General features: G+C 31.4%; 1 protein-coding gene across 1 annotated transcript; it reads right to left on the bottom strand.

Moving 5' to 3' along the window:
• Window positions 1-1,074: 1,074 nt before the first annotated feature.
• On the bottom strand, window positions 1,075-4,492 carry LOC18035921 (uncharacterized protein C1450.15). The gene is made up of 8 exons (XM_006427607.2): window positions 4,277-4,492; window positions 4,118-4,183; window positions 3,972-4,014; window positions 3,447-3,501; window positions 2,991-3,039; window positions 2,641-2,708; window positions 2,091-2,199; window positions 1,075-1,455 (listed from the first exon to the last, which is right to left on the bottom strand). The coding sequence occupies exons 1-8, from the start codon at window positions 4,445-4,447 to the stop codon at window positions 1,342-1,344; spliced, it is 675 nt and encodes a 224-aa protein (XP_006427670.1). The 5' UTR covers window positions 4,448-4,492; the 3' UTR covers window positions 1,075-1,341.
• Between the last annotated feature and the right edge of the window lie 14,549 nt (window positions 4,493-19,041).

Genomic DNA, 19,041 nt, shown 5'->3' with positions numbered 1-19,041 from the left:
TCTCGCACGTGTAACTGCTGGTGCATTTTCCCGCCTTTGATTCGAACCCGGCTCAGTTGCACAAGTCAAAGTTTATTTATTTTAATCAAAACATTTAAACTATTAATTGAATATAAATAATAACAAAATATAAATAGATCGTACATTTTTAATTTAAAAATAAAATATTATTTTATATAATATAATTTATAATACACTAAATATAATATTAGTCTCGTTGGAATTGAGGTGTTGCAGCTTTTAAACTACAGTTGCTGTAGAAAAAAATAGTAACTATAAAAAAAAGTTAATAATATGTAATAAATATAAATTTTAAATAATAATTTTGATAAAATTATTAAAAATATAATTGATTTTGTATTGTATAAACGAAAAATTATATCAACATATCTTACAAGTTACAACAGTTAGTGTTTACCAAACACTTTAAAACTACAACTGCCCAACCTCAATTCTAAATACATCCATTGTATTATAACTTAACACAACATAATGCATCGTTTATAGTCCTCCAATTTTTCTTGGTTTTATACTACAATAATTATGTTTTCAAATAAATATAATTAATATCAAAATCAAGTCTAATATTCTTATTTCAATATGAGTTTTACACTTAAATAGTGAAATCAACGGTTGGATGCAAAAACTCCAATTTTGGAAGAGAAGACTTCAAATTCTCGTAAAATTTACCAAATAAATAAGTAGAGCAATTTTTTTTTTTTCCATGAGATGATAGGAATTGAAAACAAAGAAATTGTTTAGAGTTGACAGCTTCTATATATATAATTTTTTCTCGTACTCAATTTACCAAATCATATAAATATTCCTTGAACACAACGTAGATCATCAAAGGGATCTCAAACACCCATAGATGAATAGACTCACTGAAATGTAGATCATGTAGATATCTCTTCAACATAACATAGATAATTTTCTTCAAAAATTATTACATATATATAGAGAGAGAGTAATTTTCCAATTAGAAATCTGTTAATTTAAAGTAAAAAATAAACTAAAGGACAAGAAAAACACACATTCAAATGTATATGTATAAATATAATTTCAAGTCAGCTTTAGAATTTTGGTTTTACTGAAAGCTCGTTTCTCTCGGTACAACAAAAGTGTAATCAACTTCATTGGTTAAATAAACTTCATATACACACATTCAAATGTATATGTATAAATAAAACTGGGAAGAAAAAAATGCAGCAAAAAATATGTCCTAGCCAACAAAACATTACGTGTGAAGACTGAAGTCACTGCTTCTCCCCTTCAATCATCAATGAATAAAAACACAATGAAAAATGCAGTCACTACTAATAGCTAAAATTACTGGACTTCCTAGTCTGCTTTGGGATGCTGCTGTCCGCCACGAGCTAGTACAAGGACGAAAGATAGCACCATGGTGATGAGGTACCCAGCCATGGCTCCATAACTCACACATATTGGCCATTCCTGTGTATGGAAAATGAGATAATTCAGGCCTCTAACGAGAGATTGCAACATGGACATCGTATTCAATTATTCCACGAAAAAGAACCATAACTCAGTTTGAAAACCAGCCAAGTTGAGCAATTATCAAACAGGAAAACAATAAAACAAAAGGGGAAAAAAATTGATATTCATCACTGATATGGAGTCATAACTGATAAATGCTAGGTCAGAATATTAGTTTCTTCACCTACAACAGACGACTTGCTGATTCAACTGTCAAAATTTGTATTCACAAACAACTGATATAACATCACACACGCAGATGCAGTCAGGATTTGAAGATTGAGCCTTGCAAAAGCCTTAAGATAAGACAGAAGCAATTCTCCAATTCTCATGAGAAAATAGCATAAAATGCTAGATGCCAATTAAGAAACTCTAGAGTCTGCATAACCAATGTGACATCAAATGTTCGACTAAAATTATTGAAACCACCTAAAATTGGAAACACTACTCAGACTTTAATTTTCAAAATGCTCTACAAAAATGTTACTAAAAACAGCTTGATCCCAAAAACCAACAGAAAAGTTGGTAAGAAAACTCACAAGGATGCTTCACTTCAAGCAGAATATAGCGGTTAAAAGGGGAAGAAAAATTACCTGCCATGGCCTCTCCCAATCAAGCGGCATTGGCCAAGCACCAAACCAAGCTCCAATAACAGCTCCATGTGCTGGTAGACAAATCATATAGTCTACTGATGCATTTGGTCTAAAGAGTAATAGGTATAAATTTCACATCAGCTTATGGTAATTGTAGCAGAAATTCAACAGCCAGTTCTTTAATCCAATATATTTTTTACTATCCTGCCTTTGAAAATTACAAGACGGAGCTCCATTGTTCCATAACAGATAGTGCACAAAACACAATTACGCTAAAAAAAAAGAAAGAAAAAAGCTCCTTACCATGCTAAAACACTTATTATGAAATCCGCCCAACAACATGCTGAGGTCCACATAAAATCAATAGAGAAAATTGTAACAGCCCAGACTGTTACTCACCCCAGGATTTGATAACACCACATAAAAACATCATATACTATTAAACTAGTATTTACTATGTACAATCATGAGAGATAATCAAGGAAAATTATACTGCATGGCCAAATGCTCTAATGCAGAGATCAACCAACAAAAAATGTAAGAAGCTTACTTTGTATGGGCAAATATACGCCGCCAATCTTCCCATGATGAACCAAATACTGAGGCAGCCGGTACAAACTGTCAATACACCATAAATTAGTTCAAAAAATGTTAATGGGACAACTCACATGACAGAATGCATAACTCTAGATGTAGCTAAAAGGATTGCTGTGCATGTTTTTCACATTTTCCATTCCTGTGGACAGAAGGGGAAAAGAGAAAAGACCTTTGTACGATAGATAAACTGGTGACCCTTATTTCCAAAATGTATGTTAAGTTTAATGCACATGACATCATGTTTGTTTTGTAAACAAATGCCTTTATGCACAGTGGTTAAGACCAAAAGGTGGGGGTTCTTACAGTGAAAAGTGACATTAGAAGAGACCAATTAACAGTCTTTGGAAAATACCTGTATCAAATAAGATATATACAATAAGCCATCTGGGTGACACTAATTAAAACCAGCAACAAATGCATAAATAAGTTATCATAGTGAAATCTTTTTCGTACATGATCAGTTATAAATTTTGAAAACAAAGTCACAGTTGAGATTGGACAGTTGTAACAAACTGACCATTTAAGTTTCACCATTATATTGAAATTTACTTTATTTTATTGAGAAAAAAGGAAAATTTACAAAGCCAAAACAGAAGAAATGAAAGTCAGTTTTAGAATACATTGAGGATTCATTTACCTGGGTGTAAAAAGGTATTGTTTTAAGAGAGGCATAAACCGATTTAGTTCCAATCTCAACTATGACTTCTGTATTCAGAATTATGCAGAAACACAAACTTTATCGAACTTTATTTCACGTACTGAATGCCAACAGGTGCACCCAAAGCAATAGCTCCCAAAGCATTTACAAGAGCCCCTATAAAGTAGAAGACACACAAGATATCTTAATATATGCAGGGTTAAAAGAAAAGGACTAAAATATAGGGAAAATGAATCCTCATAAAGACCTCAACAACAGGTTAATTCATTGAAATTTGAAGCTGAAAGCATAACAAGAAGTGGAAAACGTCTTTCACCACCCTATTTATCTTCAAATGAAGAAATGATACATGCATACTAAACAACCGCTTAAAAAGCATATTCAAATAATCAAATCCAGAAATAATACAATAATAATAAACATCACTGAAGATAATTTAAAATGAAGCATATATTTTTGTTCCCTAACAACGTCATAGCCAGAAACAATTTCCGTAGAAATTATAGAAAGCTTAAAAGATTACAATTTTCTCTCGGATTCTTAAATAATAATAATAATAATAATAATTTTATATTTAAATTAAATAAGATATTCATACAACTCCATTAATTAAAATCACAACTAACCAATAGGGAGCGCCAATACGCCTCGTATCACAGCTTTCAGATACTGTTACAGAAAAATTAATAAATATTCTTAAAAAAATTCACCACAAATAAAAGCAAATACAAGCTTATAAATTTAATTTAAAACAAAAATCAAAGTGAATTACCGAGCATTTCTCCGGATTTTTTCGGAAACAACTGTAAAAAAGTATCACTAATGGGCACATCGTCACCTGAACAAAAGAGTAAAATTTAATGAAAATAAAATGAATGATTAATTTGATGATTAAAAAAAAAAAAGAAGAGTCAAATAAAAGAAAAGGTACCCAGATCAGACGGAGACTGCGAGAAGGATCAGAGATGAGACTGATGGAGTAGAAATTGTGGGCCACCCATAATCCGACGGCTAAGCCAACTCCACATATCAGATGAATAAAAAATGTTTGCATGGGAGACACTGACTGCGAGGGATTTTCGGTTGTTGAAGCTTTCACCATTTTTTGTGTTCTTCAGTTTCCAGAAACAAGGCGCAATTTTCACAGTTTTACGTTGGTACCATGTCTTGGGCCGGGTCGGGCTGATCATTATAATTAAAGGAGTAGTACGTCTCTTCACGCCCCCTAAGATTCCTCGTAAAACCCTTTTCAACTGAGATTGCCTAACTAACTAAAAATAAATAAATTATTTTTTATTTTGAACAGAAATTTAATTAGGCACTTAAATAAATTAATTTTTGGACAATTTTTTTTACACCCACCCATTTTATTATTTTACAATTATATTTTAAATTTTAATTAAAAATATTTCTAAAAAATTATTAGAGTTTAGAATTATGAAGATGGAAACTATATAATAAGAAAATAATTTAAAATTTTAGGAATTGTATATTTTATAAATAAAAATGAAAAGAAATATTTTTAGTGTGAAAATTTTATAAGAAGATTTTTAATTTAATACATTTTGTATTTTATAAATGAAATTGGGGTGTTTTAGGAAATAAAATTTAAAAGGGGTGTGTTATAAGAAGTTTTGGGGAGTATTAAAAAGTCCACTTAATTAAAGTTGTATTAATTAGCCCAAAATTAGGTATTTGCTATTTTAAAAAATTTACAATTTCAAATGGAAGTGAAATGTATAATTATCTAGATGAAGACTGTGTGCTCCATTTAAATTTCTTTTTAAAAGGTAAAAAAACCAAAATTTTATTTAAAAATTTGTAACTAATTTACAATGGAAATATTTAAAGCGTCCCCTGCATATAATTTATTTTTATTTAATAATTAGAAAGCAAAAAATTAAATATATAATTAAAGTTTTTTTTTTCACATCATAGGATATGAAGGTAGACGTCGATTGTATTGTAAACAATTTTGGATGCCACCAAATTAATAATCATTGTCAGTTTTTAGAAGTGACCAAATCTCTGATTATGAATATTAACCTACTAGATTTTGATTTTCAGTAAAAAGAAGAAAATACAATCTCAACTTCTATTTATTTTTTTCAACTATTGCAAGAATATCTCTTGCATAAGATACAAACATAAATATATTGCTTAGTGTATACTGAGAATATTTTTGTACTTCTATGTTGCACTCATCACTTATTTGATCAAAAATCATCTTAATTTATTGATAGAAATTATCAATAATGGTTTTCTCTTATGCTAGTCTCTTCTCCATTATTATTAGTCTTTTTCTACTAACTTAAGTAGGGTCCTCCTACTATGCACCTGATGTATGCATGATTCATTTTGACATGACGTGTAGCCAATTAAAATGCTACATCTGTGCAATAATGATGACTAGGTAACCAGTTATTCCGGTTGAAGTTACAAGATATTTTTTATATGCATTAGTATTCTAAGTTTGCTCTACTTTGTCACAAGTTCCGTAATTGGTTTCCAATTATCACAAGTTTTGTCTTTAATATTCCTAATTAGATAACCCATGTCACAAGTACTGTAGTTAGGCTTTTGTTGAGTTCACTAAGCCGAAAATTTCAATCTCACACCAATTTCAGTCTCCCACCAAAGGACCAAAACATTCATATTTTCAAAGGGGCTTACATTATCAGGAGCAATATACACCTTAACAATTTCTTCCATCTCACCAAGTAAATACACTCGATCTAGTAGAAACCGGATAAACCAACCCCATTCAATCGATCGACGTTGTAGAACCCTATACACCATTCAAAAAACTATGTTCACTCGACTGCCGTTCATACTCCATTTATCGGGCCATTAGAGTATTCAAAAATCCTAGAGAACGAAAATCACTTCGTCATATTGCAAGTAAATAGTGGCATCCTTTCAATTGTTGTATGTTTTGAAATTAATTTAAAAAATAATAGTGTCTCAGTATCTTTTACAATTGAATCAACTATTGATTTTGTCCTAACTTCATAATGTTATTATGTGTTGGTTTGGTTTAGTTAGTTGCGAATAATTTGGTTTCTTGTTATTGTCTAGGTAACGGCATCGAAAATATTAGCATTATTAATGAATATTGAATTTTCGTTTGTCATAGAAGAGTGAAGGATAAGAAGGAAAAGGAGAACCCACCCAAAAAAAAAGGAAAAAAATATGGGAGTGATGATGGCTCGAGCTGAGGATCGGGGTCAAGTCCTTATTTAATGGAGCACCACTAGGTAGAATCATAAGCTATGCATTATGTTATTAGTTTTCGAAAGTAGTGTGTTTTGTTGTTGACTTTGCTGGATTTATTGGATTTCATTGATGCAATGATGCCTTGATATAAGGTCTTCGTTTAAGAAGAAATTTTTTTTTTGGATAAAAAGATGATTTATTTGATGTATTTTGGATATATTGGATTGAAAAAGCCCAAATTTATCTATCTGTATAATTTATTGGGTTTAATGTCAACAACTCTAAGCAACAGAAGTTGTCCAAGCATCGTTAAGAGAGGAAAATATATGATTGACAAGACAGCAAGACAAATAAAGTTGGTTTCTCAAATAATTTGCTTAGATGTTTGTATGAATATATTTAGTAAGTTACTTGCTAGCAAGAAATTTGATTTTGGACTTTTTTTTTGGATGGTGGACATGCCTTTCGAGTTCATTAATATACCTCATTATACTAATGTCAGTGATTAACACTGGGTTAAATGAACTGGATTTTGTTATCAGTAGTTTTAGTTTTCAACTAAAACTTTGTGTGGATTTATATCAATGTTTTCCTTTTTTGAAATTGAGACGTAAAAAAAGATGAAAGATTGATTTTTATTTACTCTCTAAACTTGTAATTCCACCTGTGGATGTAGTAGTAAGACCTTGTTTTTGTAATTGCCTTATACTTTTCTTTTTATAGAATTATGGTATTAGGTTATTAACTTGTTTAATACCTTTTTTTGAGGCAATTTTCTTATAATTCCTTAATTTTTGCTCAAACAAGATGACAAGCTTGAAGAAATGAGATATTGGATGGTAGATACAGAAATATCCATTCATGATTTGGCTTGTATTCAAAACCTTTGTTTCTTTGACAAATACTACGGCCAATTTTTTTAGTTTCTTCAGTTCTTATTTTGGTTTTGGCCATGGTTGTGTATGGTTTTGTATGTAGAATGAGAAATGCTTTAATGAAATATTGGTCAGAACTTCTAATTGGAAGTCTGATAAGGAGCCAAGGAGATCAGCAAGAGCACCAAAACCTAATTACAAGTTCAAAGGGTACGTTTGAGCTGTGCTCATGCAAGTTGCTCATGCAAGCCATGCATGGCTTCATGCAGACCGTGTTTCATGTGCAGGATGAGTTTGTTGAATGTCGAAACGAGAGCAGGAGAATTACCACGTCAAAATATTTATTTCTTGTTTGGAAGAGAATCAAAGTGTGGCGGTCATGTTTGATTTGGATTCGACCTCTAAGTTATCTTTAAATATTTCTTCTTGTTTTATTTTACTATAATCTAGCTGATATTGTTGGCTAGGAATCAAAGACTTGTAAGGTTAGCTACTATAAATTAGTTTTCCGCTGCGAATAAAAGGATCAGCAATTATCAAACCTAATTATCTCAGGTCGTTCTCACCAAAAGCAGAACAAAGTTATCATCTTTTTAGTCATTGTTAGCGAGCATTTGACTGGGACCTATCAATTGGTATCAAAGCCGCATTATCTTGTTCAAAAACTTTATTATTCTCATGGCAACTAACAAAGAAAGGATTGAAAATTTAGAAGCGAGGCTTGATGGACTTAAGATGAATTGCAACAAATGGAGATTGGCATTAATGACAAACTGCATCAGCTCGAGGAGACCATCAATCGTATGTCCGAGGCTTTCTTTTCAAACAAGGAAGGGTCCAGCCATAACGTCAATAATCACCCTAGCCATTCTTACAAGGAGCATACCAAGGAGGAAGCTGGTGGAAGCCGAATGATTTTTTCCTCAAAAATGGCTAAGCTTGAATTTCCAAGGTACGCTGAAGATGATCCTACGGAGTGGTTTAGCAAAGTTTCCGAATTCTTTGAATACTAGAGAACAACGGAGACACAAAAGGTTGCATTGGCATTATTCCATCTTGAAGGTGAAGCCAACCAATGGTGGCAGTGGCTGCACAAAGCTTATAAAGAGGAGGGAAGAACGGTTACATGGACAGATTTTGAAGAAGAATTATGGGCACGATTTGGACCTATCGAGTGCGAAGATTTTGATGAAACTCTATCCAAGGTGCGGCAAGTGGGCACCTTACGTGATTATTAACGAGAATTTGAGAGATTGGGCAATCGGGTTCATGGGTGGATGCAAAAAGCTTTAGTTGGAACTTTTATGGAAGGTCTTAAGCCTGAGATATCTGATGGCATTAGGATGTTCAAGCCAAAGACTTTGAAAGAAGCTATCAGTTTGGCGCGTAAGCAAGCAGACCAAGTCCAACGCAAGTTTTCTCAGCCATTCCCAGTTAGCGGAACATCAACATCTAATGTCAAACGCTTGACGTGGGACGAAATGTAGAGACATCGTGCCCAAGGGCTTTGTTTTAATTGCCCTGCGAAGTTTACTATAGGTCACAAATGTATGGGTCCTCAAATATTGTTGCTTGAAGGAAATATTGATGCGAGAGATATTATGTATCAAGAAACTGAAATTGCTGCAGAGGTTACCCCAACAAACCGTGCCAAACTAAAAAATTCATTTCATTCCTTATCGAATCATAAAGGAACCAATGAATCTATTTAAAAATAGGACCCTTGAGGACAAGGGTCCTCTTCCACGAGGGGGCATTGATAAGGAGCCAAGGAGATCAGCAAGAGCACCAAAACCTAACTACAAGTTCAAAGGGTACGTTTGAGCTGTGCTCATGCAAGTTGCTCATGCAAGCCATGCATGGACAAGGGTCCTCTTCCACGAGGGGGCATTGATAAGGAGCCAAGGAGATCAGCAAGAGCACCAAAACCTAACTACAAGTTCAAAGGGTACGTTTGAGCTGTGCTCATGCAAGTTGCTCATGCAAGCCATGCATGGCTTCATGCAGACCGTGTTTCGTGTGCAGGATGAGTTTATTAAATGTCGAAACGAGAGCAGGAGAATTACCACGTCAAAATATTCGTTTCCTGTTTGGAAGAGAATCAAAGTGTGGTGATCATGTTTGATTTGGATTCGGCCTCTAAGTTATCTTTAAATATTTCTTCTTGTTTTATTTTACTATAATCTAGCTGATATTGTTGGCTAGGAATCAAAGACTTGTAAGGTTAGCTACTATAAATTAGTTTTCCGCTGCGAATAAAAGGATCAGCAATTATCAAACCTAATTATCTCGGGTCGTTCTCACCAAAAGCAGAACAAAGTTATCATCTTTTTAGTCATTGTTAGCGAGCATCTGACTGGGACTTATCAAAGTCTTTACTGAGTTCCATACTATGTATATCTATATGTTGTATATTTTAAAGTAAGCATGCATGTGCTCATCATCTCCGACAAAACAACTAGTGTAGGCTTCTAATTTACCAAAGAAATGTTACTTTGCAGCACAAGGGAATAAAAAAGTCTGTAAATTTTTTTTTCTTATTGTTTATGAAATTCAAACGAGCCTAAATCTAGTTTAAAGTCTAGTGTCATTCATAATTTGTGGGATTGGCTAAATTTTCGAGTCGAGTTAGGTCTTGAATTTTGAGTTGGTGTGTTGACGACAAATTTTTTTTTAGTAGGTGGTAGTCGACTAAAAGTGATATTTAAGCTTCCAATTTACCAAAGAAATGTTACCTTGCAGGACAAGGGAATAAAAAAATATGTAAAATTTTTCTTATTTTTTATGAAATTGAAACGAGCCTAAATCTAGCTTGAAGTTTAGTTTTATTCATAATTTGTGGAACTGGATAAATTGTCGAGCCAAGTTAGGTTCCTGAATTTTGAGTTAGTGTTTTGATGACAAAATTTTTTGTAGTAGGTGGTAGTCCACTAAAGGTGATATTTAGGCTTCCAATTTACCAAAGAAATGTTACTTTGCAGCACAAGGGAATAAAAAAAATCTATAAAAATTTTTCTTATTTTTTATGAAATTGAAACGAGCCTAAATCTAGCTTAAAGTCTAGTGTTATTCATAATTTGTGGGACTGGATAAATTGTCAAGCAAAGTTGGGTTCCTAAATTTTGAGTTGGTGTCTTGATAATAAAATTTTTTTGTAGTAGGTGGTAGTCCACTAAAAGTGTTATTTAGGTCTTTTGAGGTTTTCTTAATTCATTTCTGAAAGCATTTTTCGGTTTGTGATGCATTTGTTTTACTACTTGTGAAATTTAAGGTCTTATATTGTTCAGTCATTTGGTTCCTTCTGATAAAGAATATTGTTTAGTTGTATGGTTCTATTTCTGTTTTTTCCTCCCCCCAGAATGCATGCTAGAGTTATTTCTTATGCATTTATAAATATCTTGTAATTGTAATAGAGCATTTAGACTAATTTTCATGAATATCAATCTCCTTGGGAATAGTTAATTTTCATGGTTGGTTAGTTGACAATTTAAGAGCCAGAACTTCTTTGATTCCACAATTCATAGATAGTACATAAAGATAACATTTAAGGTTTTGGTTAAGTTCATACTTATGCCAACAAACTTACAATTGAGATACAAGTCAAAATACGAAAGCATGATTGTAGAACACAAAATTAAAATTATACCCCAATTTAACTATAGAGCCGTAATTGTTTATAGTTCTATGGAGCATGTGCCGCCATCCAGATATCTACCCCAATCTTCCTCCGTATTAGGCTTGCATGTTCAGAGGTGAAATTGAAGGGCATGCCAAATATTAACTACTCAATTATTTTTAAAACATTAGGTCCGTAATCTCTGGAACCATAACACTGTTGTGGGACACCAAATGGAATCCGCACCAATCTGTAAGGATCAATGTTTATGTTCACATCTCTCCTATTAACATAAAAATTAGGCAATACATTAAAAATTGGGGCATTAGCACACACAATGGGTGCACGTAAGCTAGAATCTCATCATCAGTAAATGACATTAAGACTGGATCGTAAATAATGATAGTTCTGTCAACCACATTTATCCTACCAACCACCTATTGTACTCAATGTATGTTTATTGGCATATATATCTGCGTAGAGGAAATTGAAGCTAATTAATCAAGACAAATAGATAATAATGTTCCTAAAATAAACTTAAAACACATGCCTCATCGATGTTTGCCCATGCTATTTTGCTCTCTACAAATCTTTTTATAATGCCATCATCAAACCAATCTTCATATGACATTAGTGCCAGTCTATGATTATGTGCCTAATTTTCTTCCATTAAAGCCTAAAAAAAAAAGAGTTATTATGTAAATTAGTATGCTAGTTCATGCAAGTCTCTAGCACATTGAACAATTCCTTGCTGAATTATTATTACCCATACCCAAAAATTCATGGTCAATTACACTGCATCTATTTTCAACATTTTCAGGGTACCTCATCATCCGAAGGTGAATGGTATTGATGTACACAAACATATGCTACATGTGATAATAATCCAAAAATATAGTTAGTTTCATAAAAAAAATATAAAATTACAAACCATATCGTTAAATTATTTACGACAACTAAGCAAAAAATAATTACCTCTCATTCAATCCATTCATTACCCACCACCGTCCTTAACCAGTCAGAGACACCGTAATTTCAATAATCCAAAAATTTTTAACTTTTCTATTGGTAAATGAACTTTCAATCCACCTCCACATTCCTTCTCTAATCTTTGTATTAATTGGATTGTTTATATTAATTTCATCATCTAAGTCCATATGGTTCAATAATGACTTAACTGGACCAAGTTCATCTGTCTCAACCATTTTGCTCCCCACAATTTTCTCTCCTACTGACTGAGTATTTGTATTTGCACAAAACATTCAAACTCCCTTTAATATAACCCTTTTGAACCTTGCCAAAGCATGAATATTCCCACCATTTTGGAAAACTATTCTGAGGCGTTTGGAAAACTTCTTCGTTAACGTCAACTTGGCAAACATCAACCTTGGAGTACCTAAAAATCTACACACAAGTCTTAGAAATATGTCAACACCATCACATATTTATAGCACAAATTTAGATTAAGAACACTACACAATAAATTATAAAGGCTTTTTCAGGAAAAAAATTATAAATTCCATATTATTTCAAAAATACTATAAACTTTTTCACTGGCCTCCAATTGGTTTAGCCCATCATCATCTCCCTCAATAGATTTTAACTTCACTTTCTTTGGGTTCCTTATATCATCCATAGCTATCATATGGCGCAACTTCATATTTTCTGTCATCTCAGCCTTGATTTGATTCTTAAAGTTCTCTAACTCATTTCTTACACTTCTTACTATAGTTTCGACAATATTTTCGTACAAGTTATTATCCAGGCCAACATTTGGTATGACTACATCATTGTTTTCCTATTATACAAATAATGGGTACATTACCAACATCCTTGCAAATCGTGTATAGCAACGTAATTTATTGACAGTCAATACAAATTTTAAACCTCTATGCATAATCATTATTATTACACAATACATAATATTCACATCCATTTTGTCATGAATTATAATTTGTTCATATTTGCACAAAGCATCCAACAAGTAATACGATTGGAATAAATGCATTCATAAAGAATTATGATACCTTATACAAAGGATAAAAAATTTATAGAGAACTATGCATGTATATTATAATATACAATCCGCACTAAAACCATTTGGTTGCTTGGGAATGTCATTGCGATGACAAATTTCAAATGTTGAAAATTTCTTTTTTTCACATTATAAACTTTTCATGTCTTCATTCATAATAAAGTCTAAAGCTGTTAGCTACAATGAAAAAAAATTATTAATTGTTTACGTATTCGATTTTACTTTCAAAGTAATTGAAACTACTCTTGATTTTAAAGAATATAAGGTCTAGCAATATTGTCGACGTGTTCTGCATACGATTGGTTGCTCTTTGTGCTACATAAAGGATCCTAAATCTCAGCTTGCATTTTAAAAATATTAACAACAACCAAGTACCAGTGACAATTCCCATCGTGTATTGGGATGGATATATGTGATAATCCAATCAAGTAACCATTTTAATTGTTTTTCCATCAAATTATATCACACCTTCAATAATGAATATTTTTTCTTTAACAAGTTTCTTAGTCATACAATATACAAACCTTAGAACAACGAAAAAGCTTTGGCATGAATTTTTTTTTGAAAATTACTGCCTTGCATGAAATGACTTAGGTTATTACTTCTCATCTTGCACATTGTCTAAGTCATAAATGAACATACTATTATTAACAAATAGTTTAAAATTATCAAATGAAAATTATTATGTGCAATACTCACCGAAAATTGCAGAGGTAAGTACCAGTTCACTTTTGAATTTGGCAACTTGCATCTCTCTTGGTATGTTAACATTTCAATAATAGTTATAATAATCTACAAAACCAAATTCGTAAATTATACTTAGGATACCACATGTAGAATAGAAGGATAACAGATGCAACACACCTCATTGTGAATCCACCTCATTAGGTTTAAAGATAACAAAATGGACAAAATGGACTATATTATTAACTCATCTTCTTAATAATATTATTAATCTTGCACATTATTAATCAAACCAAATTTATTAAAAAAAGATATTAGACAATAATGTTGAGGTTTTCAACCCTTTGTCCAGATTGTCGTCTAATGCATATGATAAAATATGTAAGTCGTCATCTAATATTGGCGTTGTCACCACAAATGGTCCAGCTTTATAAAGTGTACACGGTGGGAAATTCACTTAAGAACTTCCCAATTTTATTTACGAGTGAGTCTAGCAAATTAATGATGTCTGAAACATTATCTTCAGCCTGATGATAAATTATAAAACTAACATTAACTTATATATCTTATATACGATAAATTAATGATGACATAACAATAAAAGAGACACTAGCCTTTTTTTTTTTTTTACCTTTCTTGAGTCTCTTTTCTTCTCTTTTGTGGGTGGATGGATCTACAACTTCATGCTCTGCTTTGAGGCCACAAATGGACTTGCTTTATAGGGTGAGTTGTAGTTTTTTTTATTTTGAAGTAATATTTCATTAGTCTCCCCAATGCTATACATGGACGAGTCCAGCAAAGGAACTGATTTTGAAACATTATTTTTAACCTAAAAAAATAATTTTAATCACATGTAAAATTGCCAATTATAATCACATGTAAAATTGCCAATTATAATCACATGTAAAATTGCCAATTATATGTCACCATGTAACCAAATTTGACTAAATGGCACTTTAACGAACACGTTGTGCTTGGAATCCACATTTTTATATTTTAATTCAATTATTTTCTTGTCAATTCTAATTAAATTGCAATTCAAATCGACTGGTAATTTTTGTTGGTTCAGCATATATTTCTCATCTTGTTTCACAAATGTGTGCCTATCACAATGACATTTGGACGGAACCCATGCCTTATCCATTGACATCATGTCGTACAAAAACTTATTTGGAGATTCTACACGAGCGATTAACACCTTTATATTGGCATACAATCCTTTCATATCATCTACCTGTGAATCAAGTTTTTAATGACAAATTGTGGATCTGACAAAATATGATTAACGTTATTGTCTCGATCACTGTGGACATTCGTTGCATTGGTACAACTTATATCTCAAACTATTACTTGCAAATATCACTAAGTTTTAGATTGTCTATCAATAAACCTACTAATAAACTCAAGCATGATGTTCTTTCAGCAAAATTATTATATTTGTATTCAATGATGATTTGCTTTATAGAGAACATACCTCTTTGTTGTCGAAACCACCATGTTTATACAACCACTTGATGAACCATTTTATCTCTTTCTTGTTCCACAATACAATAAGAACCTTTGAATCATCTCCTCCAATATTACTATAAATAACAAAGTTCAAATATAACACCTACATTTATAATTGACTAAAATTAACATAATTTGTGACACCCTTGAAAAATAAGTTAAAACTAAATACAAGGTACATGTATCTACTTAAAATAATAGAGGCAAACTAAAGGAAACTAACATGCATAAATAGTAGAAAATCATTCATATATGTAAGATGCTCCTCTTTATATTTAGTTATAGATGGCACCAACTTGTAAAAACTAAAACAAACCCACTTTCTATTTCCTATATTTTGTACATCGGCCAAGGAAAACAAATAGGAAACACTAATGTATGAACTACTTAGGGGACAAAATAGAGTTGTAATAGTGAAAAGTGTGAACACAACCTTGAAATATTCATCGTAAACTTTCTGATTTAATAAAAAAATTTCTACCCTTTTTTATGTGAACACCCCTATTTGTCGCATGAAATATTTCACACAACCCTTGTATGTCTGACCTCTCCCCTTCTAGAACTAAATCCAAATCCTCGTCTTTTAACCTCAGAATGCAACTAAGAGCTTCATGATTTACTGAAATTTCTTTTCCATGGATTTCTATAGTATTTTTTGTCACATTAAAATTGTCAACCAATCTACCACAAAGTGTTCGTTTTAATCGCCCAATCTTATTTTCGTAATGTTTTCAAATCTTATTTCTCGTATTACCTCATTCTGCTCTTCAGTGAAAGTCGATATCACTTTTCCAAATCGTTCCAGGGCACATGGTGTATCAAATTTCAAAATATTACTTGCTTCAATCATTGTCTTTTCTGTATAATATACATCATTTTTAACATGGTGAGATTTCTTTGTTGATGTTCTAATTTACTTCTTTCACTGAATCATGAATTATTACACAATACTTGTAATTTTAGCATACGTTTTTTTTTTATATGTTACCAAAAAAAAAATTCCACTTTCTCACACCAATTTCCAGAAAAATTTAACATTTACCTCTTCAATGGAGAATCTTACTTCCTTTTTTCGCTTATGTTCCCCCACATTATCATTTATTCATAACCATTTGCATTGAAATTATAACACGACAAAATTTTAACTACATTCGATCATTTATTTTACATAAAAAACATACATAGTTTGGGTTCATCGTTGCTGAATTCCTTTCGCTTCCACATTGTGTCCTACACATTCAACATATTCGTATATGACAAATATTTTATCTCTCACTATCTATACATCTCCTTTAGTAAATAACTAAACTTGAAAAAAACAATGGAAGAACTCTTACCATTTTCAAACTAAATCACAGCCGAGTTTCTGATTCTATCATTTCACTGCTTAAGTAAAATACTTAAAACATTTTTATCACACCCCTTCATTCTATGATAATTTCCGTTCATTTCATTTACACACTTTCTCTTTGCTGTAATTTAGAATGTCATTGGGTTAGATGTGCTACAATGTACGTAATTATTGTATAAATGCAATAACAACAAAGTTAATGCTTGTGTTTTTTCCTTTTTTCTGATTTCACTTCTAATATTTTTTTCACGTTTTCCCCAATTTCACTTAGACATCACAAGTGAAATTTCACATGCATTTTCTTTTTTCTTACTAGAACATCCACTAGGCCACCACTTCCTACTTCATCCAGTTTCCCTTAATCTTCATACTCACCCACCAGCCATTGAATGTACCACCCTTGAAATCCTATAGCTCTTAATTTTTTTCATATATGTAATTCCAAATGGTCTATTAATAGATTTGGTGCATAGTAGTGGCAGCCTTCCGAAATATATACGTTCAAGATTTAAATGTAAGGTGGAATCCACTAATTTGGAACTTATTTTGAAAGCCATATTTCGATCTAGATGTTTTTGGGATGCCCTTAATAACCAACATTCGAAAAATAATATTTTTGTGCATATTCTATTTCAATAGGAACTTAATGAGTCGATCCGCCTATATGTCTTGCATTTATTGTTATACCAAGAGTTATTTCATGTAATGTTTGATATAAAATAGATAGTGGATTCATTTAAAAAGCTAGTCGGAATATAGTTTTAATTTAGTGGATAATAAATTTTTTCTTAGTTTCCTTTAAAATTTTTGAATATTTCTTTTTAAAAATAATATTGTAAATACAAATCTTCAAATAAAGTTTTATTCATACATATAATTTAGCACATGGAAAGTAAAATTTATATGAAAAGTATCTCACAAACATTATGTTCAGTCGTTGGCAAGATGAAAATGAAAATAATTATATTTGTAATTTGTGACTACTCATTTTATGCAAAAACAAATAGATAATTTTTTTAATATTTAAACTATTTTAGGATGATTTGGACATAATTCCTTATTAAATTTCTACAAAATAAATAAAGAAATTTGTCAAATTAAAAGTAATTATTATCCTTTTATTGAAAACCATCACCTATAATCCAGGAACATTCATGTTGTATTATCAATAATCAATAAAAAAATATGTGGAAGCATACCTGAATCTACAATGTGTAATTGTTCTCTAGAGTCATGTAGTTGACCTTCTAGATTAACACATTTCCTAGAGAATTCTTTAATTGTTCTCTAGTTGATTTATCTTTTGCCTATTTATTTGTATTACACATCCCATTTTAATCACAAAAAGAGAGAAAGAGTTTTGTTTTCACTTAATTTACAACTACTTGTATGAGTTCTTTTTCTAATATTCTCTAATACTAAGTACCAAGTCTTAGGCATCTTTTTAGTGGAAGATAATAAGCAAAAATTAATGTTAATGAAATGGTTCATGCCGCCCTAATTAATTCATTGTTCACACTCGTTAAGAGAGAAACAAATTGTATATTGTAATATTGTACAATATACTATAGTTTGCCGAATGGTTGACTTTAAATGTTTTAAATTTTCAATAAGTTATTTGAGCTAATTTAGGGTTGTCACCCGGATCCATTATGGCGACCCAATTTACTCCATATGAATTTAATTCATCATGTTGAGTTTTTGTAATAAATATTTAGGGTACGTTTGGTGAGCCGCACCAGCACTATAATACGTTGTATTAAGTTTTGTTGCATGACGTTAGAATAAGTTGTAATGTGAAATTATATCTAGTGTCATATGTACAGCATTGATATTTAAATATTTATATCATTTAGATTTTCTAATACCATATTCATGATGTTGGCCATAAAATTTAAATATTTTGAGAATATTTTTAAGCAAAATGACTTTAATGTCCTTAAATATTAAATTAATTTAAGAACTAATTATGAATTATGGAGAAAAATTACAAGTAGGAGAAATATCATAAATGCCCCTAATAGTTGTATAAATCGGCGTAGCGTACCCAGATGTGCCTTAAGAGTATGAATCAAAGATTTCTAAATGTATGAATCTGAATCAAAGATTTCTAAATGTACTCTCATAAAGTAAAATGAAACAATTGAAAAGAAGATCGAAACAGACATGTAAATAAAGGCCAAATAAATAATTGTACTAAATCCAATAAATTCACCGACAATTTACTATAAATGAATAAATATATAATAAATTAAAGAGAGAGAAAAATCACAATATGAAAGGATATAGAAGCAACTACTGACAAACTAATAAATTTAACACACTTGCTGTTGTTTATTGAGAAATAATTAATTAAAATCACTTAATTAATTAGCATAAGTGAGCAAGCAACAATAACAATGGTGGTAAA

Source organism: Citrus clementina, unplaced genomic scaffold (assembly GCF_000493195.1).
Source record: "Citrus clementina cultivar Clemenules unplaced genomic scaffold, Citrus_clementina_v1.0 scaffold_7, whole genome shotgun sequence".
Lineage (NCBI taxonomy): Eukaryota > Viridiplantae > Streptophyta > Magnoliopsida > Sapindales > Rutaceae > Citrus > Citrus x clementina.
The sequence above is the reverse complement of the archived record's forward strand: the minus strand, read 5'-3'. Positions and strand labels throughout refer to the sequence as shown.